Genomic DNA, 24,125 nt, shown 5'->3' on the forward strand with positions numbered 1-24,125 from the left:
GTAATGAGCTTCTCGATTTTTGAAGTTAAAAACAGGAAGGGTTGAGCAGGCTCCCTCTAACTTAATTGAGAGTACATTTCACCCAGGTCTGGTGAAGAAATGAGGGTATGCTTAGAATAAGCTGTGATCAAGTGATTCATTACTCTTTTCACTTTCTTAATTTTTAACACATAATTTGGTCAGTCTTATAAATATATTAAAGCAAGTTTATCACATCAAATGTAGTTATATAGTCCTTCCTGTTTAGTGATAGAGCATTAATTTGCATGAAAGCTGAAAAATATTCAAAGAATGAGCAATTTCATTGCATAAACTACTTTGAGGGTAGTAGGTTAAAACTTACATCAGTTACATGCTGTGAGACTGGGCTATTTTTTTTTTCATGGATGATTATAAAGTGTGCCAAATGGCATTCTTATTTAATTATACATATATCTTGAGTTCTCCCTCTCCCTGCCCTTATTCTGAGCTACATGGTTATGAGCCATTCCCAGAGTAGTTAACAGTAGTGCAAGTGAATGCATCTATTTGAATCCAAATTCTTCATTTGATTCTCCTCCGTCTTTGCTGCAGCATTACAGGTCATCCCTACACTCATACGGATTCTCAGCTCGTCTTTTTAGATACAACATTCATAGCTAATGTTATTTCTATATTTTAAAAAAGGGAAATAGAACAAGTGCAGAGAATTATAGATCAATTTGCTTATTGTTGGTAGGAGGAAAGATAATGGTATCCTTACCCAAAAATATCATAGAAAAAAATCTAGGAACCGGCAATATAATTAAGAACAGTATGTTTGAAAAATCATATTTGACAAACATTATTAAATCCCTTGAAGAATAACATAAAAAGTAGATATGGGTAATGTAGTAGAAGTAATACATTTGTATTTTCAAAGTGCCTTTGGCAAGATTTTGGAAAATAGCCTCCTGGTCAGAGTATGTGGAATTAGGGGACAATTAGCAGAATGGACAGCAAACTGGCTAAAGAACAGCTAGTAGAGAGTAACTATTAAAAGTAGCTGCTGAAACGGAAAGTGAAAACAATGTTCCACAGGGATCAGTACTGGGACCCCCGCTGTGCACAATTTTAATTAACAATTTGAGCTCAGAAATTTGCAGGTATCCCCAAATTGGAGGGTATAGTTAACAGTAAGAAGAAATGTGACAAAATACAAATCGTTATTTATAAATTTGAAAAATGGGTGTGTAATTGGCAAATTAACTTTAATACAAATTAGTGTGAGGTAACACCTTTTGGCAGGAAGATTAAGGAGGCTGCATACTGCATAGACAATAAAATTCCAAGTGGGGTAGAGAATCAAAGGGATCCTGTGGGGGGGGGGTGGGGGGGGGGGGGGGGGGGTTTGATTCACAAAGTAGCGACACAGATGAGTGAGAATGTTGAAAAAGTAAACTATGTATGGAGGTTAATTTCAAGAGGGATGGAATTGAAAAGCAGACAAGTTATGTTAAGCTTATATAAAACCTCAGGTCCTCACTTGGAGAACTATGCACAGTTCTGGTCTCCATTTATAAAAAAAGATACAGAAGCACTGAAGAAAGTAAAAAAAAGATTCCTAAGGGTGATACCAAAACAGAGGGGTTAAAATCATCATGGAAGGCCGAGTAGATGAGAGCTTTATCCCCCCCCCCTCTAGGAAAGTTTGAGAGCTGATGTGAATAAGGCCTTCAAAGACATTAAAAGATGCTATTCGCTGATCTCAGCCAGTTGATGGTGAGGGCTTTTTAACAACCTGTATGCAAGAAGAGAGGGTGAAAAGGAAATTGCCAAGATTTTTTATCTGATCAGTAGCCAATGACTACTGCTCGTGTGTGATATCAGGCAGGTAGGATTAGGTTTAGTTGTTAACTTATGCAATCAGTCTACTGAAACACGCAGCTCACCGCACATATATAAAACACAACTGTACTCAAGCCAAAAATAAAACTGCACTCAAGTCAATAAAGTGAAATAATTTATTTGTAATTATTTCATGGAATGTGGGCATCGCTTGCAAAGCCAGCATTTGCTGCCCACCTCTAATTGAACTTGAACTCAGTGGCAGTTGAGAATCAACCATATTGCTGTGGGTCTGGAGTCACATGAAGGCCAGACTAGGTAAGGATGGAAGATTTCCTTCCATAAAGGACATTAATGAACAAGATGTTTGTTTTTTACAACAATGATAGTTGTCATGGTCACTATTGCAGAGATTAGGTTTATATTCTAGATTTATTAATTGAATTGAAATGTGGTTGGATTTAAACCCATGTCCCCAGAGCATTAGCCTGGGGTTTTGGATTACTAGTTCACTGACATTACCACATTACCCTCTTTTAGCAAAGGAGAAACATACAAATTTAGTTGAAAACATAATACTGCAATGCTGGAAATCTGAAATGGAAACAAAATATGCTGGAAATACTCAGCTGGTCAGGCAGCACCTGTGGAGGGGGAAACAGGGTTAAAAAGGTAACGGTAAATAATCTTTATAATCACAAGTAGGCTTACATTAACATTGCAATGAAGTTACTGTGAAAAGCCCTTAGTCGCCACATTCCGGCGCCTGTTCGGGTACACAGAGGGAGAGAATTCAGAATTCTCAGCTGGTACAGGAATTGAACCCGCGCTGCTGGCCTTGTTCTGCAAGACTGCACAAACCAGCAGTCTAGCCCACTGAGCTAAACCAACCCCATGTTAATGTTGACTTTTCATCAGAATAGGGGAAAGATAAAAGTTATAACTTTTTCTAGTTATGATGAAAAGTTTCTAACTTTCAATCTGATGATATTAACAAAAGCTTCTAAGGTTCAAATTAGTTACACAGACCAAAAAAATTATCGACTGTATGTTAACCATGTATTTTTAGTTTAGTTGCTACTAAAATCTGTCACCAGTTTGTGTGTAAATTCGCCAAATAGCTGGTGCTTATTATTGTCTGTCCACAATAACTACCCAAGACAATGCACAGCATCATCACTACTTACAAAATGTCTGGGCTTTCAAACACCATCATAGACACATACGGAAAACAACTTCAGGGCATCCTTAAATGAGATGCAAGTTTCATCCATCTTGGCTCTAAAAGCTTTGCTACGATTAATCAAAGTCCTCCATGTCTATTATCTGAAACTGCAAGCTGATACAAGAAAGGACATCTCTAGGTAAAATTCATTTACTTTACAGCATGAAGCTTTGCTATTTATATGACTTTTCCCACCATGTTGAACTGAGTTGGTGGGCTTACATTGTTGCCTCTGGATATATTCCCCATCCAAGTCTGCTTTCCAGATTCCCACATTAAGAATGTGGGTTCTGCACTTTTTACTTTTGGATTTCATCTATTGTAGACCACAACAGAAATAGAAAGAAAAAGCAAGCACTTTTTTTTTTCAAACAGAAATAAAATATATAAAGCTCTTCTATTCTGGACAAAATTGAGGATTATTCATCGTGCTTCAGAAGGTAATACTGCAAATACTTTGTCAAGGATCATATTGACACTAGTTCATAACAATTACTAGGTCTGTATTAACACTTCAGAAATAGTAAACTCACCTTATCAAGAACAACATCGCTGATTGCTGGCAAGCCATCTGGCTTCTGGGTACTGGCTGCTATGAACTGGAACCCAAGGAGAAATTCCCGGTCATATCGCTTCTTGCCCTCTGGATTCAGTATTTTCCACTGCTCTGCAATTACAAAATACACGTTCAAAAAACAACCGACAACGGTGACCTTTTGATTGAGAGTGGATTTCAGCTGAACCATTTTCCTACTTTGCAATATACGGATGGAGAATCAGGGGAGAGATTAGCAGATCATGGCATTGTGAATATCCTTGCCAAAGGGGAAAATATTTTTGAAAGTCTGTGACTCATTTGAGTTGAGCATACAAAACCTTGAATCTCTTGAAGCTGGTTGGATTTTATTTGGCATTGGTGACTAAAGAGCAGGTAGTAAAAAATATCATGAGTGCAGCGATATCCTCACATTATAAGAACAGAAGAATGAGGAGCAGAAATTCCGCCCCTCGAGTTTGCTCCGCCATTCAATACGATCTTGGCTGATCTCATCTTGGCCTCAACTCCACCTTATGCTCTTGTGGTGAAAATATCAGTTAAAACTTGAGGATTTTGTGTAGGTTAAAAGACTTAAAAATGCACATTAACTTGAGTCAAAATATTCTGTGCATTCCAAAACTTTGGTTTAGCCTGGAAAGATGGAGTCTGACAGACCATTTAATAGGTAAATAAGCTAGTTAGTATGAAAAGAGTTAATTCTGAACATTGAGTGTGATAGATAAAGGGACATAGGTTCAAATTAGTCACGGGTAAATTTAGAACCTGCAATCATGAAATCCTTCTTCACACAAAAACTAATCAATACATGGATACAACAGTAGAAAAGAAATTGAGCAATGCACGCTGCCACTGGGGAGGCTGCAGATCGTGTTCTGGAAGAATAAATTAAAACAGAGTAGACTGTCAACCAGCAAATATTTAACGTTAATAACTATATAACTGTCAGAGAACAATATGTTGCGAATTTTGACGTTGTTTTTTTTCCTCCTCCATTGCATCAGAAAACGCATTAAAACCTAACAAATCCGCATTGAAATCTATAGTCTATTAAATAGCAAGCCAGTAAAACATATACCATCAAGCTACCTAGTAAATTTTGTTTTACGAACAAAACACGACATGGGTACTTGTCGCTTCCCTAACCCACTGCGGCAGTATCAGGTCCAACAATTTAAGTTGGGTTTCACAATAATACTGCGTGGAAATTCTTAATGTTGAGACTTCAATTAAAAAATAATCTGAAGATTTAACGAAGGTTGGCAAGTGCCACAATCACTGTAAAGCTGATCCATTTGTGGTACCCACAACACAGATTGCTGCCCTTGATTATCCACATTCTGGATTTAAATTTTGAATGTCCCAAAATAGTTTTTGGATACTTGATGCATCCGGTCTTCTTCGAGAGGAAGCTTGGTGGCTTGCAAAGTTTTCCTGATGACCAGGTAAGAATCTTTCAGTCACTGTTGCCTAGTTCATATATTTAGTAATAATTAAACAAATACACAGATTGGATTGATTTATAAATCGATAAACATAACCTCTGTGAAAACCGTGTGCCTTGAAATGACACGGACTGCTCTTCCTATTGCTAATCAGCATTGTAATGAGCAACTCCTTCGCTAATTCAGAGCACCTGCCTCTGTGACATTAACACCAAAATTGGATAGCTGCCATCTCCCTTTACCAGATGTCATTCCTAGCACTCAGCAGACTTCCCCACTTTCACCTTGAACATGAGCTGAGTACCCTTTTCTTTAGGAACTTCAAATCAAGTCATTTTTTGTCAACATCTCACTTTCAGGCTTGTAAACCTTTCATGCTCTTTTCACACTGCTTCAAATGTTGTCCATTGCTATATAAGATCTTGATATCTCATTCATTGCAGATTGTGTAAGCAGCTGAGCATTAGAAACAGCTAAAAAAAACACACTAAGCATGAGTTTACAATGCATTTTTTTTACATGAAGCATGAAGATGGATTTCAAGAGCCTAATTTAATCAAAAATGCAAATGAGGTACAACTCATGTAAAAAGAACGATGGTAATTTGTACACCTGAAACGTCAGTGTTTAGTTGAATCTCGGCTTAACAACCAATCAGATGCACTTCCATTTTAGTTTGGTCAGATACAATATAATGAACAATCTGGTTAAATTTGATCAAGGAAGATAAGCATTAACTCTACAATTGAGTTTGAGCATAGACCTTGAGTAGACATTTCAGGGTTGTGTAGCTGTGCAAGAGCAGCAGCAATGAGGATAAAAGAGAGAGATGCAGAGAGACAAGAAGCAATAAGAGCCAAGAGGGCAAAGAGCAAACCATGCAAGGAAAAAGAAAACAAGGGGCAGAGAGACATGGACAGAAAGAGATGGGTTGTAAAGCTTTAGCAGAGTCATCCAGACTTAAACGTTAGCTCCATTCTCTCTCCACAGATTCTGTTAGATCTGCTGAGATTGTCCAGCATTTTCTGTTTTTGATTCAGACTCCAGCATATGCAATAATCTTTTATCTTAGGTTTGTTATAAAGTGAGGCTTGGTGGGTAAAAGGATGGTGCAACAATGCCCCAAATAGCCAAAAATCAGAACGAACTATCAGCGTCAGACAGCAGGATTGGAATTGTACAATAGATGTAAACGGGTATGATATAATCGAGATTACAGCGACAAGGCTGCAGGGTGACCAGGGATGGGAAGGGAATGTCCAGGGGTATTTAGGAAGGACTGACAAAAAGGAAAATGTGGTGGAGTTGCAGTGCTGGCTAAAGAGGGAATTAACACAATAGTGAGGAAGGATATTAGCTCTGAAAATGTGGAATCTTTATGGGTAGAGCTGAGAAACACCAAGGGTCAAAAAAACTTAGTGGGGTTGTATATAGAACTGCAGTGGTGATGTTGGGGAATGGCATTAAACAGAAAATTGGAGACGCAAGCGATCAAGGAACATTTGTAATTATGGGTGATTTTAATCTGCATATAGATTGGGCAAATCAAACTAGCCACAATACCGTAGAGGAGGAATTCCTGGAGTGTATACAGAATGGTTTTCTGGACCAATATGTTAAAGAACCAACTGGAGATCAGGCCATCCTAGATTGGATACTGAGTTATGAGAACATAATCTTTGGAAATCTAGTTGTGCAAGACCCCTTGGGAATGAGCGAACATAATACAATATAATCTTTCATCAAGGTGGAGAGTAAAGTAGTTGATTTTGAGACTAGGGTCCGGAATCTTAATAAAGGAAACTACAATGATATAAGGAGTGAGTTCGCTATGATCGATTGGAGAACATTACTTATGATGACAGTGGATAGGCAATGGCAAACATTCAAGAAGCGCATGGGGAACTGCAAGAATTGTTCATCCTATCTGGTACAAAAGTAAAACGGGTAAAGTGGCCAATCCATGGCTTACAAGGGAAATTGGAGATAGTATTCGATCCAAGGAAGAAGCATATAAATTGGCCAAGAAAAACAACAGTTCTGAGGATGAGGAGCAGTTTAGAATTCAGCAAACAACTGGCAAGGGATTGATTGAGAAGGGGAAAATATTGTATGAGAGTAAGCTTGCCGGGGATATAAAAACTGACTGTAAAAGTTTCTATAGTTATGTGAACAGAAAAAGATTGGTGAAGGCAAATGTAGGTCCCTTACAGGCAGAAACCGGGAAATATATAATTCATAATAATAATCTTTAATAGGGGACAAAGAAATGGCTGAGCAACAAAATGCATACTTTGATTCTGTCTTCACAAATGAAGATACAAATAAGGTACCAGAAATGCTGGGGAATGCAGAATTGAGTGAGAGGGAGGAACTGAAGGAGATCAATCAGTAGAGAAATGGTATTGGGGAAATTGATGGGATTGAAGGCTGATAAATCCTCAGGGCCTGATAATCTACATCCCAGAATACTTAAGGAAGTGGCTCTAGAAATAGTGGAGACATCGGTAGTTATCTTCCAGGATTCTATAGACTCTGGATCAATTCTGCAGATTGGAGGGTAGTTAATGTGACTCCACTATTTAAAAAGGCAGGTAGAGAGAAAACAGGGAATTATAGACCAGTAAGCCTGACGTCAGTACTGGGGAAAATTCTAGAAGATTTTATAGCTGAGCACTTAGGAAGCAGTGGCTGATCAGACAGAGTTAGCATGCTTTTTATGAAAGGAAGTCATGCTTGATAAAACTGGAATTCTTTGAGGATGTAACTAGTAGAGTTGATGAGGGGGAGCCAGTGCATGTGGTTTATTTGGACATTCAGATGGATTTTGACAAAGTGCCACATAAGAGATTAGTGTGTAAAATTAAAACGTGGGGGATTGGGGAAAGTGTATTGAGATGGACAGAAAATTGGTTGGCAGACAGGAAGCAAAGAGTCGGAATTAACAGGTCTTTTTCAAATTGGCAGGCAGTGACTAGTGGGGTACCACAGGGATCAGTGCTAGGACCCCAGCTATTCACAATATATATTCATGATATAGATGAGGAAACAAAATGCAAAATCTCCAAATTTGCAGAGGACACCAATTTGGGTGGGAGAGTGAGCTGTGAGGAAGATGCAGAGATACTTCAGTGTGATTTGGACAAGTTGAGTGAGTGGACAAATTTATGCAGTATAATTTAGAGAAATGTGATGTTATCCATTTGGTAGCAAAAACGAGAAGGCAGACTATTGTCTGAATGGCCATAAATTAAGAGAGCTGAATGTACAACAAGACCAGAGTGTCCTTGTACACCTTTCACTGAAGTTAAGCATGCAGGTTCAGTAGGCGGCAAAGGAGGAAAATGATATGCTGGCCTTCATTGTGAGAGGATTTGAGTACAGGAGCAGGAATGTCATGCTGCAATTATATAGGCCCTTGGTGAGGCCACGCCTGGAATATTGTGCACAGCTTTGGTCTCCTTATCGACTCATTCCTGGGATGGCGGGACTGACATATGAGGAGAGATTGAGTTGGTTAGGATTGTATTCGCTGGAGATCAGAAGAATGAGGGGTGGGGGAATCTCAATAAAACCTATAAAATTCTAACAGGACTAGACAGGGTATATGCAAAAAGGATGTTCCTGATGGTGGGGGTGTCCAGAACCACAGGTCACAGCCTGAGGATATGGGGTAGACCATTTAGGCAGAGATGAGGAGAGATTTCTTCACCAGTGTGTGTGGAATTTGTTGCCACAGGAATTAGTTGCGGCCAAAACATTGTATGTTTTCAAGAAGCAGTTAGATACAGCACTTAGGGCGAAGGGTATCAAAGGGGGAAAGCGGGATTAGGCTATTTAGTTCGATGATCAGCTATGATCATAATGAGTGGTGGAGAAGGCTTGAAGGGCCTCCTACTGCTCTTAATTTCTATGTTTCTATGATAAGATATTACAGAGTATGCAATGAGTGCAATGAATCTTATGGGAAGAGACCTCCTGCACAGAGAGGAGTGTGCTCACAAATGTGTATTTTTTTTTAAACAAACACAAGAGGTTTATAAACCTTCGGGGATCTTTACAGTTTTCTTGGAGACACCGAGGCTCTCAACATTGATGTCATTTTATATTCTAATACTAACACGAGCTATCGTGTAAATTCAAGGTATGATTTGATAATTTGTAAAACATAGTGAATTTTATTTTAAACTTGAAAACCACCAAAATAAATTTTAATACTTTTTTTGCCACAAATGAAAAACAGTTTTAGCAGAGAAAATTTCTATTCATGATCACGAGTACAAACCTTACAAATTCCAGAGTTAATTTAACTTAGTACTCCCCTTGTTTGGTATAATACTTCATAAAAACACCAACAGTTGCAACTGATCTGCTTGGACATGCTATGCTGGCAGGATTAAAGACTTAAAGCAACTGAAACCAGAATTTACCTTCCTTAAAGCCGGACACCAGGCTGTCATCAGGGCTTTCTTTGGTGCTGGTCTCAGTGCTTTCACTTTCAGAAACAGACTCTGAACCATTCTGTTCAGGTTCTAACTCTTGATCCCCATTCTCTTCCACTTCTGTATGCATTTTAATGTCCAACTCCTTAGCCAGATTTGCATCTGGAACTGACCCATCTTCTTCAGCTTCAGGAGAATTTTCAACTGCAAGTTCTTCTTCTTTAGGCTGAAGTATGATTGGACACATGTTAGTCTCAAATGCTTTCCCAAAAGTTTATTTCATTTGATATATACCACTAAAAATTACAAATCAATATTATAAAATGTCATAATAATAAAGACAATCATACAGGAGCAGCCTTTCTATTTTCAGCAGCCAACATTATTTGAATTCTGCAACATTGCACAAGATATTAACGGTTTAATACTTGTCATGATAGGGAGATATTAGGAACTTGAATCAAGAAATGTGGTTCGAGATGTAGCAGGCAATTCAGGGGTTAAATTGACAGCTAACAGCAGACTCAGAGTGAAATGCCCACAGCCTGAGTTCCCTTGTCCCAATCAGACTTTACCTCATTAGTGGGAATACACAGGATGCCCCAGTTCAGCCAGGATGACCCACTCAAGATCCATTGTCATTCAGGACAATCTTATTTGACCAGCCACCATCCCAACAGAGTGTCTGATGACCTATTTGTCCATCAACGGAAGGTTTAATGGCATAGCTCTGTTCTTTTGTATAAACAAGAGTGGGCAATCAGCCAAAATAACGATAATAGATTTGTCTGGCCGCCTCAGGGGAGGGGTGAGAGAGCTTGCGAGAGAGCGAAAGAAATGTTTTTGAACAGTTACAGAAGAAGGTTGTGGAGGTTACCCAGAGAAGTCATGAATGAAACTGCTCCAGATACAGACTTTAGAAAAGGGTTCTAAAGCAACTTGACTTACAGAAGACAATTGCTTTGTAAATACAAGTATCATATGTTCCTGTTTATGTATGTGGAATGAGAGCTATATGTTTATTGGACATGTTGTTTAATTAGAACTAATATGTTGGGGTTAAGAAGCTACATGTAATCTGTTTGTGTTAGAGCTGAAGTAAAAGTTTAAATATTGTTTTCTTTTCTTTTGTTTTAATAAAGTTTGTTTATAAAATAACCAAGCCCTGTTTCTTATATTATCATTCCTGGAACAAATCCATCTTTCCGCACTTCATTAAAACTTTAAAAAGTTATGGCACCCGGTCCAGCCTTTTAACCTCTGATGTCATAATATCAACATATCCATGGATTTGGATGAAGTGATGAAACCCTAAAACAAAATTGCACACTAGGTGCACAATATTTTTTTTTTAGGTGAAGGAAACAGCTGTAGGAAATCTGCTGTCCATTTCTAAATGCATCCATGAAACTAATTTGCAAGCAATTGTGGATGAGTTACTGATTAACAAACTAAAATCCACCCCAGCATGAAAATCTTCAATGTACAATTTTCTACAGCAGTTAATGAAGCTCCAAGCCTCAAAACAGTGTTGGGAGGGAATTTTAAACAATGCGCAATGTTAGCCCCAATGCAGTAACATATCTTTCCATTTGTACAGTGTGGTTCAATGGGCACTAGGATACCCTCTAGTACCTGACTCCACACCTGTATTTTCAGCAGAGGTTATTTGGTGGTGATCTGTCTTTTTGATAGCGATTTAAAAGCCCCAGTAAGGTTCGCCTGCCAGGGCACTGGATTGTCTTCGAAAGTTAAGGGGTGATTTGATAGGGGTTTAACGTATTACGGGTAGAAAGAGACAAACTATTCCCACAGGTTGGGAAATCCAGAACTTTAGGGGCATAGCCTAAAGCCTCAGGTCTGATCTCACAGGAATGAAAATTGAAATTGGGAAATGCTTCTACACACAAAGGATTGTGGAATTTTGAAACTATCTCCCCCAAACAACTGATGCTAATCAGTTGTTCTAATTGGTTCTCTCCTGTTTCCAAGTCTTGCCGCAACCTATTCAGATGGCTCGGCACCACGGCTCTCAATATACTAGTTACTCAGCCTGGAATAGCACTATGCTTTGCTATAAATCTCAATAAGGAACAAGATGTTTGTACACTTAATGGCTGATTTCTTCAATTAAAGAACTCGTTTCATTACACTGTGATAACTTCTGCGAAAATAAACTAGGACACAAACTATTTTTCTGGTTGGCCTAGGAGGGCTACATCAAATTTTAAACTGTACCCCATCTCGCAAAAGGCTGTGGATGATGTGCCAATTGATATTTTCAAGATTAAAAGACTTGTTAGGTGAAGATATTTAAATGGAATTGAAGCAAATCAGAATGATAGAAGGGGCTGAAGGGATCTATTCTTGTTCCTAAATCTCAATAACATTTGGGAATATTACATTACAAACCAAAACATGACAAATCAAAGATTTGATCGCAGCTTTGTCCCTGCAAAGAGTTCAAGTTCAAAATAAACAAGTGTACCATTAAAAATATGATGGCCTTGCAGCAATTAATTTAGTTTTCTTTTAAATGACAAGTTTTATTTTAAAGCTTTCAACTGCTGAAGAGAATTGACGTCCAGGACATTTATCTTACCAGCCTGTGTGTGGGAGGCTCACTAGACAGTTAGTTAACACAAATAAATACATAGAATTGCACTGACAAGGTTAATGGCAAATTGGTAGCTAAATCTCCAAGGTTTAAAACAATGACTGCTAATTACACTTATAATATCCTTTGCCAATTATCAACATGTATCACATGCAATTTTGGCAGTGTATTCGTAAGGATATAGATACACCGTGCCACAACATATCATGGGCTTTTCTCAAGTAACCAGACATTGTGGCTGCTCAATCAGACTGAGGATATCTAGATAGGTATACAACGGAACTAAGGAAAACTTCACTCTAAATGTACTCCAGATAATAACTAATACCATATTATCACACACTCACAAGGACTCATTCTCAACAGTAGTGGGATGAGATTTCAGGCCTATCCTTCGCCAGAAAATGACTAAGAATGTTTTGGAAAAGAGGAGTGTACATCCCATACAAAAGATTTCATCCCAACATTTTAATTTTCACCAAAAATAAATTAACTTCCAATATTATATGCAAAAAGCATAAAGTGATCCTTACCTCTTCACTGGCCTCTAATAAATCCTCATCCAGTTTGTTTGACTCTTTTGGCTTCTTCTGCATCTTTGGTGCAGGAAGAGGTATCTGGACTGTAATACAGGTTGAGGCCCATTATTCTCTTGGTCCAGCTTCAAATAGCAGAAATCACTGGAATTCATTATTTTACTATTCTCTTAGATCAGGTTCAAAATTAAAATTACATTAACCTTTATACTCAAGAGAGAATCTATTCAAACACCTTGGACATATAGTTTAAAAATAGCAACACTTCTAAATTAAGAAAAATGTAATATTAAATACTATACATTAGAAAGTTAAGCAGAATGCCACCACATTCAGAAATGCCTGTTTGAACAGGAAAACTACAACTTAACTTTAATGTGTCAGATGATTTGTTTTCCATGCAATGGGTAAACTACAATTTTTAAACTATATGTATAATTTTAGATGTTTGCATATCAAAAATAAAAGAATTGTGGCGATTTGGCACAACAAATGTGGGGCATGAATACTCAAGAACAACCTTCTTACATCCAAGTATGATTTTGATTGAACTATGTTGAGTATAATGTCTGCTTTGAACTTGTAAATCCTGGCACTGATTGTGCTGGTATCCAGGAGTGAAAGCTTTGCTATTGAGCAATGTATAAATGTTTGTTGAGTCCCTTAAATTTAGTGTGCAGCAACAGCAGCAGGTTAGGCAAAATGCAACAGGTTTTTGTTTGCTAATAAAGTACACAATTAGTACACATCACATATAAATACACTGAATAAATCCATACAGCAATTTACTTAAATGTGAGCACCATTGAAATACATTAACGGTGTCATGACAATTATGGTGTATTCTCTGTATAGAATGATAGGACATATTCACATGATAGTTTCCTGAGCCCAGTCACACCTTGAAGGAGAAATTGTAGAGAGGCCATATGCTCCCTTTCAGAAAGTGAAGAATCATAGCTCAAACCTCTGCACGATAGGATGTGTTTACAGGGCACTGGCAGAGATCTGGAAGTCAGCCTAGGGATGGTACAACATATGGAAAGGGAGAAAAGTAGGTAATCGAAGCAATAAAAAGCAAAAAAGGTTAATGACAGCGAGAGCCCCGACACTGAACATTCCTTGATATGAAGGAGAATAAAGAGCATAACGTGACATACAGCAGTTATTGAAAGCAGGCATCATCAGTAGATCTGTTATAAAATGTGTCTAAAATTATGAATGGTTTGGAAAATCAAATAGAAGATGCCACTACGTTTGATTTGAAATGGAGGGGAGTGGCGATTTTAATGAGCAAAAATATGGGATTTGAGAGTGCGAAGGAGGTGAGGGATCCGGGTGGGAGTGTGAGTGGGGTATTGGAAGGGGCACCGGTGATGTTGGTAAATGTCTATGCCCCAAATTGGGATGATGTGGGTTTTATGAGGGGGTTGCTGGCAGCGATCCCGGATTTGGCCACTCACCAGTTGACCATGGGAGATTTTAACTGTGTCCTAGAGCCGAGGGCGCATAGGTCGAGCCCGATCTCGATGGGTAGGGTACGAATGGCGAGGGAGCTGGGGGATTTGATGGAGAGGATGGGTATAGTGGATCCATGGCGTTTTCAGAACAATGGGTCGGGAGTATTCCTTCTTTTGACACGTCCATAAGGTGTATTCGAGGGTTGATTACTTTGTAGTGAGTCGGGAGATTTTGGTTGGGTGGAGGGGGCAGAGTATGTGAAGTATATAGTTATCTCGGACCATGCGCCCCATTGGCTGGAGATTCGGTTTACATCGGGACAAGAGCAGAGGCCGGGGTGGAGGTTTAGCTCGGGGTTGTTGGCAGATGGAGGTTTTTGTGATAAGGTGCAGGCGGCAATTTAGGAGTATGTGGAGTTGAAGAAGAATGGGGAGGTGTCGGCGGCCATTTTTTGGGAAGCACTGAAAGCGGTGGTCGGGGGGGGAAATTGTTTTGTTTAAGGCTCGTGAGGATAGGGAAAGGAGGGAGGAACATGACCATCTCGTGAGCAAGATAGTGGAGGTGGACAGGGAATATTCGAGGGTGCCGACCGTGGAGGATTTTGGCGAGGAGGAAAAAGTTGCAGGGGCAGTTTGATAGGCTGACAACAGGGAGGGTGACAGGGCAACTGCGTGGGCCAAGGGGAATGCAATACAAGTATGGGGAGAAGGCGAGCCGCATGTGAAGGCGAGTGGGCAGCACGGTAGCACAAGTGGTTAGCGCAGTGGCTTCACTGCACCAGGGTCCCAGGTTCGATTCCCCGCTGAGTCACTGCCTGTGCGAAGTTTGCACGTTCTCCCCGTGTGCACGTGGGTTTCCTCCAGGTGCTCCGGTTTCCTCCCACAGTCCAAAGACGTACAGGTTAGGTGGATTGGCCATGCTAAAAGTGTCCAAAAAAGGTTAGGAGGGGTTATCGGGTTGCGGGGATCGGGTGGAAGTGAGGGCTTAAGTGGGAGGTGCAGACTCGATGGGCCGAATGGCCTCCTTCTGCACTGTATGTTCTATGTGGAGGCAGGCTGTATCCAGGGAAATATTGAAGATATGGACTGGGCTGGGGATGTGGTGTCAGAGCAAGGGAAGATAAAGGAGGCATTTGGGGAGTACTACCATATGAGGTAGACCCGGAAGGAGAGGAGGGGGATATGGGGCGGTTTCTGGACAAGCTGGAACTTCCCCAGGTGGAGGAAGTATAGAAGCAGCGTTGGAGGAGCCCCTGGGGCTGAGGGAGATGTTGGATACTATCAGGGGTATGAAGTCGGGTAAGGCGCCTGGGCTAGATGGGTACCCGGCGGAATTTTATAAGGAATTTGTGACGGTCCTGGCACCACATCTGTTGGGGCGTTTAATGAAGCACTGGAGAAGGGAGAATTGCCGGAAACGATGACGCAGGCAGTAATCACAGTAATCCCCAAAAACAGGAAGGACCCGGTGGAATGTGGGCCGTATAGGCCCATATCACTACTGAACACGGATGTGAAAGTATTGGCTAAGTTGTCGGCGGGGAGGATGGAGGAGTGTGTCCCCGGGTTTGGTGAAGGGCAGGCAGTTCGCGAGTAACATAAGACGGCAGTGGTGATGAATCCATCGGGGGCTCTGGTACCGGAGGTGGTGGTGTCCATGGACGCTGAGAAGGCATTTGATCGGGTGGAGTGGCGGCACTTGTTCGAGGTTTTGGGAAGGTTTGGGCTTGGGCCGAGATTTGTGGCATGGGTACGGTTGCTGTATATGGCACCAAGGGCGAGGGTGAGGACGAATGATATGAGCTCACAGAGCTTTGACTTACAGAGGGGTACCGAGGCAGGGGTGCCCGCTGTCACTGCTGCCGTATGGGCTGGCCATAGAGCCATTGGCGGTGGCTCTCAGGGGGTCGGCGGAGTGGCGGGGGATTATGAGGGGACAGAGGGAGCATCTGGAATCGCTCTATGCCGATGACCTCTTGCTCTATGTTTCGGATCCTTTGGAGAGTATGGGAAGGATTATGGGCCTGCTGGGGAGGTTTGGAGGGTTCTCAGGGTACAAGCTGAATGTAGGGAAAAGCGAGGTATTCCCGGTGAACGAGCTGGCACAGCGGGCTAATTTAGGGGGGATGCTATTTACAGTAGCAAGGGATAGGTTTAGGTATTTGGGTATTCAGGTAGCAAGGGAATGTGGAACTTAACGAAGCTGGTGGAGGAGGCTAGGGAGGATCTTAAGAGATGGGATATACTACGCTTAACGCTGATGGGGAGGGTCCAAGTGGTGAAAATGAATATTCTGCCAAGGTTCTTGTTTATCTTTCAAGCTCTCCCGATCTTTATACCAAAGGCCTTTTTTCGGAAAGTGGACATGATCATTTCTGACTTTGTATGGCGGGGAAGGTGCCGAGGGTGGGAGGACCCTGCTACAGGGGCAGAGGCAGCAGGGGGATTGGCGTTGCCGAACTTGCTTCATTATTATTGGGCGTCGAATGTGGACAAGGTGCGGCGGTGGTGGGAAGGAGAAGGGGTAGAGTGGGTTAGGATGGAGGAGGAATCTTGTAAGAGGTCTAGTTTGAGAGTTATGGTGACGGCAGCGTTGCCATTGTACTCAGAGTAGGTATTCAAGGAGCCTGGTGGTGCAGTCCACAGTGAAAATATGGAATCAGTTGAGGAGGCATTTTAGGGTGGAAGGGATGTCGGTACGAAGGCCGCTGTGCGGGAATCATGGGTTTGAGCCGGAGGGGATGGATAGTGTATACAGGAGATGGAGGGAAGCGGGGCTGGTCACTGCGAGGGATTTGTATTTGGAGGAAGGGTACTCCAGCTGGAGGAGCTAAGGGAGAGGATAGAGCTGTTGAGGGAGAGTGAGTTCAGGTATCTGCAGGTTAGGGACTATGCGCGAAAGGTCTGGATGGGGTTCCCTAGGTTGCCAGGATACACCCTGGAGTGACTGCTGCTCCCGGATGTGGAAGGGGAGCGAAGAATTGGGGATATATACAAGTGGATGGGGGAGCAGGGAGGTGAGTGGAAGGGGAGCAGGGAGGTGAGCGGGTGGTGAAGATCAAGGAGAAATGGGAAGCGGAGTTGGGAAGGGAGATAAATTGGGGAGTATGGAGTGAGGCACTGCGTAGGGTAAACTGGATCTCCTCTTGTGCAAGGATGAGCCTGATACAGTTTAAGGTGGTGCATAGGGTGCATAAGACTCGGGTGAGAATGAGTGGGTTCTTTCAGCGGGTAACAGATGAGTGCGAGAGATGTGGGCGGGTGCAGAAAATCACGAGCACATGTTTTGGGGTTGCGGAAAATTGGGAAGTTTCTGGGCAGGAGTGTTTGCGGTCTTAGCCAGGACAGTGGAGGAGGTGGACCTGGACCCTTTGGTGGTGATATTTGGGGTTTCGGAGAAGCCGGAGCTCATGGAGGAGAGGAAGGCCGATGTCTTGGCCTTCACCTCTCTGATTGCACGGCGGAGAATTTGCTGGAGTGGCGGTCGGCATCACCACCGGGGGGTAGCGGCATGGTTGGGTGACCTGTACGACTTCCTGCGATTAGAGAAGATAAAGTATGAGGTAAGGGGCTCTTCAGGGGGGGTTGAGGAAAGGTGGGGAATGTTTGTGACCTTGTTTGAGGGGATGTTCATCACAGGGAGGGGGGATGAAAAGGGGGAAAAATCTGTACATCTGTATCGTTGATTGTTGGGAAGTATGTTTCCCAGGGTGTTAGTTCGCTGTAGACTGTTTTGATACATGTTTGTAATAATATGCATTTTTAAAAAAAAAGATGCCACTACATTTACAAAAAGACAGAATGAAAAAAATTGCCAAAACTTTCAGTACACAGTACACCTTCACTGGCTTTGCATCTAGCTTCCAGTGCAAGCAATGTCGCATTTGTTTCCCTTGCACCTTATGGATTTAGAGCACTCAACACCATTGCAAAAGATCTATGCAAAGATTTCCCAGTTCTCGCACATATTCTTTGATTTTGTATCGGGCCAACAGGTTGATTTCAATATGTCGTCAAAAGAAAAAAGCGAAACCACCATTAGCAACACAAAACCAAAAGGACACTGGCAATCAGAATGATGAAATCACTGAGATTTACAGCACAGAAGACTTTTTACAAGAGGTCATGTGTACAACCTGCTGCTTTTCCTTCCTACTCACAACATCAAAGTAATCTACAATTTTCTAAAATGGGTAAATAATGGGTCAGTTACAGGTGGAAAACTGTTAAACCGACACTGAGCAAAAGAGACTTTTGGAGAAGCGCTTAACTGAAGAAATGTTTAGGAAAACACAAATCAACTTGGGATTGGATTTAGAAAAGTAGCTACATCCCTTAAGAAAACACAATACGAACTACATGCATTTTGAACAGCAGAGATGGCATGCTACAGACAGACATAACCAATCACAGAATCAACAGATCAAATCTAAGCTGTGGAGACCTGCCATATCCAGTCATCAATGGACAATTGAGAAAAAGGAAAAAGGAACAATTGGAGGAGGGGGGGGGGGGGGGGGAGAAGAGAAGATGAAACAAAGGGAGGGTAAAAAAACAACTTTGCTTTCCTCGATTATGGCAGAATCAAACATGCGAGTCTGAAAGACAAGGCTCAAGCATTTGCAACAACCTTCAGCCGCAAGTGCCAAGTGCTTAATCTTTCTCTGCCTCCTCCAGCACCACCAATGCCAGCCTTCAGCCAATTCAATTCAAATGGCTGATGACACTAGATTCATAAAGGGGAATGGGCCCTGACAGCATCCCAGTAATACTGAAGAATCATGCTCCAGAATTAGTGGTAAAGCTATCCAATAATGTGGAAAATTGCCTAGGTATGTTCTGTCCACAAAAGAACAGAATAAATCAAACCTTGCCAATTATTGCCCCATTAATCTAGTCTCAATCATCAGTAAAGCAATGGAAGTGGTGTCACTGACAGCGGTGTCAAGTAGTACCTGCACATCAATATAGATTCTGCGAGGAACACTTGACTCCAGATCTCACAACAGACCTGCTCCAGCCAAGCAGCAAAGAGCTTAACTCAAGAGGTGAGGGACGAATGACAGCCTTTGGCATCAAGTTGGCATTTAACCAAACGTGGCCTCAAAGAACCTGAGCAAACATGAGTCAATGAGAATTGGGGAAAACTCTGCACTGTTTGGAGCCATACCCATCGCAAAGAAAGACATTTGTGGTTATTGGAGGCCAAACATCTCAGCCCCAGGAGATCACAATAGTATTCATCAAGGCAATGTCCAAAGCCCAACCATCTTCCATTGCTTCCTCAATTACTTTCCATCCATCATACAGTCAGAAATGAGAATGCTTACTGATAATGTGCTGTGATCGATATCATTCACACCTCCTCAGGCAATGAAGTACTCTGTGCCTGCATGCTGCAGAACTTGAAATTTAGACTTGGACTGATATGTCGCAAGTAACATGCACACCACTTAAGTGCCGGGCACTGGCCATACCCAATAAGAGAGTTTAACATTTCCACCTTCCCACCCTTGATATTAAAAAGGATTACAATTGTTGATTCCCCCCACAATCAGCATCCTCGGGCAGGCATTTTCAAAGTGGAGGCCGTGACCTACGGGTGGGTCACGAGCGGGTGTCGGGAGAGTCGCGGAGTTGTCCGTCACGCCGCTGCTGATAGCGCAAATTCACACGCAACAGCCACAGCAGCCGGCTTTTAACAATGCCGGCTGTGAGCGGCCTTCAAAATGGAGATGACAATATAAAAGAAATGCGGCCACACTGCGCATGCTGTTGCCCGCGAATTTGCGCAATCGGAGACGCAGAAGATTAAAAAAATTGTATGTAATCTTCCTGCCTGAAGGGAGGCAGAGAGCAGGTCATGCCCCCTGAATGTCGACGTCACGTGCTTTGGGCGCGATTGCGATTCCTCCACTTGTCAGCAGCAAACAAGTAAAATTTAAAATGGATCGTTTTATCGTAAGGAAGAGAGGGCCAGAGACTCAAACAGGCCAGGATCTCACAACTAAACCTGCTGGAAAGAGTGGCTCAGGACAATCCACAGCAGGAGAAAGCAGTGGTGGTGTGAGCTGTTCAGCAGAGTCCACAACAGGACAAAACAGTGCTGGTGTGAGCTATTCAGGAGGGTCCACAATAGGACAAAGCAGTGCTGGTGTGAGCTCCAGGGCCTCTGGTGAACAGCCCATTAAGAAGAAGTTGAATTCAGACACAAAGCAATATAAAGACGATTTTTTAAGGTATGGATTTATTAATTGTGCCAATGCAAATCAGGATGCAAGGCCCATGTGTGTTATATATAGGGAAGTGCTGGCAAATGAAAGTTTAAAACCCACAAAACTTCAACGGCATTTGAAGATTAAGCATGGCGTCTTTGAGGACAAACCTCTTGATTCTTTTCAAAGGATGCAACGAGAACTTAAATCGTCGCAGCTGAAGTCCTCAGCAGAAATGGTACATTGAATGACAAAGTACAATTAGCCTCTTACATGGTAGCTTACCGTGTAGCTAAAGAGAAAATGCCCCACACTGTAGCAGAGATTAATTCTTCCTGCAGCATTAGATATAGTTCTCATAGATGAGAGGTTCGTTGAAAAAGTGAAATGTATCGCACTTAGTGATAACACAGTGGCTCGCCGAATTTGTGAGATTGCTGAGAATTTAGAAGCCCAGTTTATTTCTCGTTTAAAATCAGCGCAGGCGTTCTCAATCCAACTGGATGAAAGTGAAGACATTTCAGATTGTACAACATTGCTAGTTTACATTAGGTATGTTTGGCACAATGAACTTGTTGAAGATTTGTTGTGCTACCTGACTTTATTAACTCACACAACTGGCGCAGAAATCTTTGAAGCTTTGAATAGTTTTGTGGTTGGAAAGCGCGGGCTCGACTGGGTTCATTGCAGAGGAATCACAAGTGATGGAGCAGCCAACATGACTGGGAAAGACAGCGGAGTTATACTAATGATCGAGGAGGCAGATGGTCAGGACATTGTTTGGAATCATTGTTTTATTCACCGTGAGGCACTGGCATCGAAAGGAATTCCATCCGATCTTGAAGTGGTGTTGAAAGGAATTGTGAAATACATTCAACGCAGCCCACTCAATACCAGACTTTTTGACACTCTGTAATCCGATATGGGGGCTGAGCACACACATTTGTTGTTCTACACGGAATTAAGTTGGCTGTTAAAGGGTCGGGTGCTACTCACAGAGTTTACGAACTGAGGTACGACATCCACGCTTTCCTCCTCGAGAAACTGTCCTCTCTGGCTGATAAAACTTGGATGCAAACAATGTCTTACCTTGTAGACATCTTTTCAATTCTAAATGAACTGAACCTCAAATTGCAAGGGAAGGATGACGATTGCTTTCGGAACTTTCCAAAAGATATTGAAAGTTTGGCAATTGAGAGTGCAAAGCGAAAACTACTACGTTTCCCACACTGTTGACTCATCAAAGAAAACAGCATTAGTAAGGAAACTGTAAATGGACTGGCAAGCCTTATTCAGTTGCATCTGGCTGGCCTGATTACTTTACAGAGGAGAAGTTTAAGATTTTGAGAGAGAAGAGGTGGGTGAAAAATCCATTTGAGTTTGAGACCCCAGAATCAGTTCTTAACTTGCAGCTGACTCCAAATGAAGAAATTAAGCTTATGCGCCTCAGCCGTGACAGCATATTAAAAACACGGCACAGGTCAATGAAGCTGTTGGCATTCTGGAGTAGTATCTGAGGAGTATCCGGAACTGAGTAAAACAAGCATTTTGTTGCTTTTGCCCTTCACAACGACCTACATGTGCGAGGTTATATTTTCCGTCCTGACAAAGATGAAGACGGCATAAAGGAACCGGCTGAATCCTGCACCCGATACGCACATAGACCTCTCTTCCTGTGAATCTGATTGGAGTTAGATCGTGAAGACCAAGCAGGCTCACCTCTCGCATTAACGGTAAGAGAAAATGGTGGGCCGCGAAGGTCGGCCGGCGTGGGCCGCGAAGGTCGGCCGGCGTGCGTCGCAAAGGTCCTGGACTGTACGCAGAACCATACTTTTCACTGTACTTCGTTACATGGGTCAATAAATCTAAATCTTAGCATCCAAAGTCCTTCCACCATTTACAAGGAGTATGGCGGAATGCACTCCAACTGCCTGGATGAGTCAAGCTCTAACATCAATCAAGAAACTCCACATCCACCATAAGTATGCACTCCCTTCACCTGGTGAACTATGGTTGCAGTGTGTACCATCTAAGAGATTCACACCGGCAACTCACCAAAATTTCTTGAATAGCATCTTCTAAACTTGTGACCTTTACCGCGTGGAAGAACAAGGGCATCTGCACATGGGAATACCACCACCTCCAAGCCACACCACAGCCTAACTTGGAATTCTGTCCTTCCTCTGTAACTGGGTCAAAGGCCTGGTATACTCTGCCTAACAGCACTGTGAGTGTAAAGTCAAATAAAGTCACCATAGTCCCAGATGGCCAAGGGCTGATTTCCCGTTTGAGGGGGATAGCTGACTGGTGGTGGTTTAACTATAGGGTCACCACACCTCAGACGAGGAACAAGGTTGAGAAGGCGAGGCTTTTATGAATAACCTCAGCCGGCACGGGAATTGAACCCACGCAGTTGGCCTCACTCTGCGACACAATTCAGCTGTCCAGCCACCTGAGCTAAACCGACCCCTCATGGGTGTACTTACACCATAAGGACCACAAGGGTTCAAGAAAGGCAGGTCACCACCAACTTCTCAAAGGCAATTAGATTGGGAATAAACTTTTGCCTCGCCAGAGACACAAAAACACCCCCCATGAACAAATGGTTTTAATAATAATATTGATTAGTGCTGCAAGTATGCCAGAGATTCTTAGATTATCTTATTACGGGTCAGGGTTTAAAGAATCCCAAGGTATCATGGAGTTCAGCTGACCCATAACTTTAAATAGATTTTGGTTATGGGGAGCACAAGGGCCCACTTTACAGGTGTGATGCAACAGCAAACTAAAAATATTCTCAAACAAAACACAATGTTTATTCTCTGAATCCAGTTAACATTTTTAAAGAAACACAGTAAACATCTTAGCAACTATCAATACAATTCTTCTCCCAATACAGTCCTCTATAAGTAACCCTTATTTTTTCTTTGCTACATACATAAGACAAATACGCTCTTATCACAGAGATCAGGTTTAAATACTCGACTGAGAGCAGTTATCACTTTGAAATCACTCAAATGAACACTCTTTAGCTTGTAGAGATATCCATGCAATCTGCTGGCTTTCACTGCAACTCTTCACGCTGAAAACAAAACCAAAACTCACAGACACATACCAGCTTTTGTTCAAAGCGAAAGTAAAAGCTTTTACTTTCTGAAATAGTGACTGTAAATCAAGAGGGATTCCAGGTGGAGGAAGAAGAACTAAAATGGACTATGTTATGATAAATGTTTGCGTGTTATGTTTTGTCAAATAGCTTCAGTGATGTCAGAGTGTGGGTGGAGCTGGGCTGCTGGTTTTCACTGCAGCTATTTGACAAACACCCATTTCTTAAAGATACATCCACTACAGCTATTTGATAAACACCCATTTCTTAAAGGTACTCTCACATGACCCCCAGAATAAAAATAAACCATCAACTTCAAGATGGTTTCATTTTTCACCTTTTCACTTTCCTTTAAGAAATTGTCAGAGAATATGTTTTTTTCTAAACAAAACATAACACGCAAACATTTATTTATTTAAAAAAATATATATTTATTAAAGTTTTTTACCAACACAATTTTTTCCCCTTACAAACAATAACCCCCCCCCCCCCGTAACAAAAGAACACAAAATCGCACTGAGCAAGATATATACATGACAAAATGGTATATTTACATAGCTTTATACACTGGCTCGCTCCCGCATGTGCCAGTTTCCCCCACCCTTCATGTTATCTCCTGCCCATCCATCCCCACAAGCAATCCCCCATTTCCCCCCCCCCCCCAGGTTGCTGCTGCTGCTGACCGACCTTCCTCTAACGCTCCGCGAGATAGTCTAG

The 24,125-nt window shown here is 41.9% G+C and overlaps 1 protein-coding gene across 24 annotated transcripts in view; it reads right to left on the bottom strand.

Annotated features, from left to right (window-relative positions):
• The window catches only part of eif4g3b (eukaryotic translation initiation factor 4 gamma, 3b), a 480,107-nt gene that overhangs the window by 157,169 nt on the left and 298,813 nt on the right, over nucleotides 1-24,125 (bottom strand). For all 24 annotated transcript variants that reach the window (XM_072478533.1, XM_072478532.1, XM_072478530.1 and 21 more), the window contains 3 exons: nucleotides 12,625-12,713; nucleotides 9,463-9,700; nucleotides 3,565-3,698 (listed from right to left, as the gene is read on the bottom strand). In XM_072478533.1, the coding sequence (XP_072334634.1) occupies nucleotides 3,565-3,698; nucleotides 9,463-9,700; nucleotides 12,625-12,713 (461 nt within the window). The remainder of the gene's footprint in view (nucleotides 1-3,564; nucleotides 3,699-9,462; nucleotides 9,701-12,624; nucleotides 12,714-24,125) is intronic.

The sequence above is a fragment of the Scyliorhinus torazame genome, chromosome 16 (genome assembly GCF_047496885.1).
Source record: "Scyliorhinus torazame isolate Kashiwa2021f chromosome 16, sScyTor2.1, whole genome shotgun sequence".
Classification (NCBI taxonomy): Eukaryota; Metazoa; Chordata; class Chondrichthyes; order Carcharhiniformes; family Scyliorhinidae; genus Scyliorhinus; species Scyliorhinus torazame.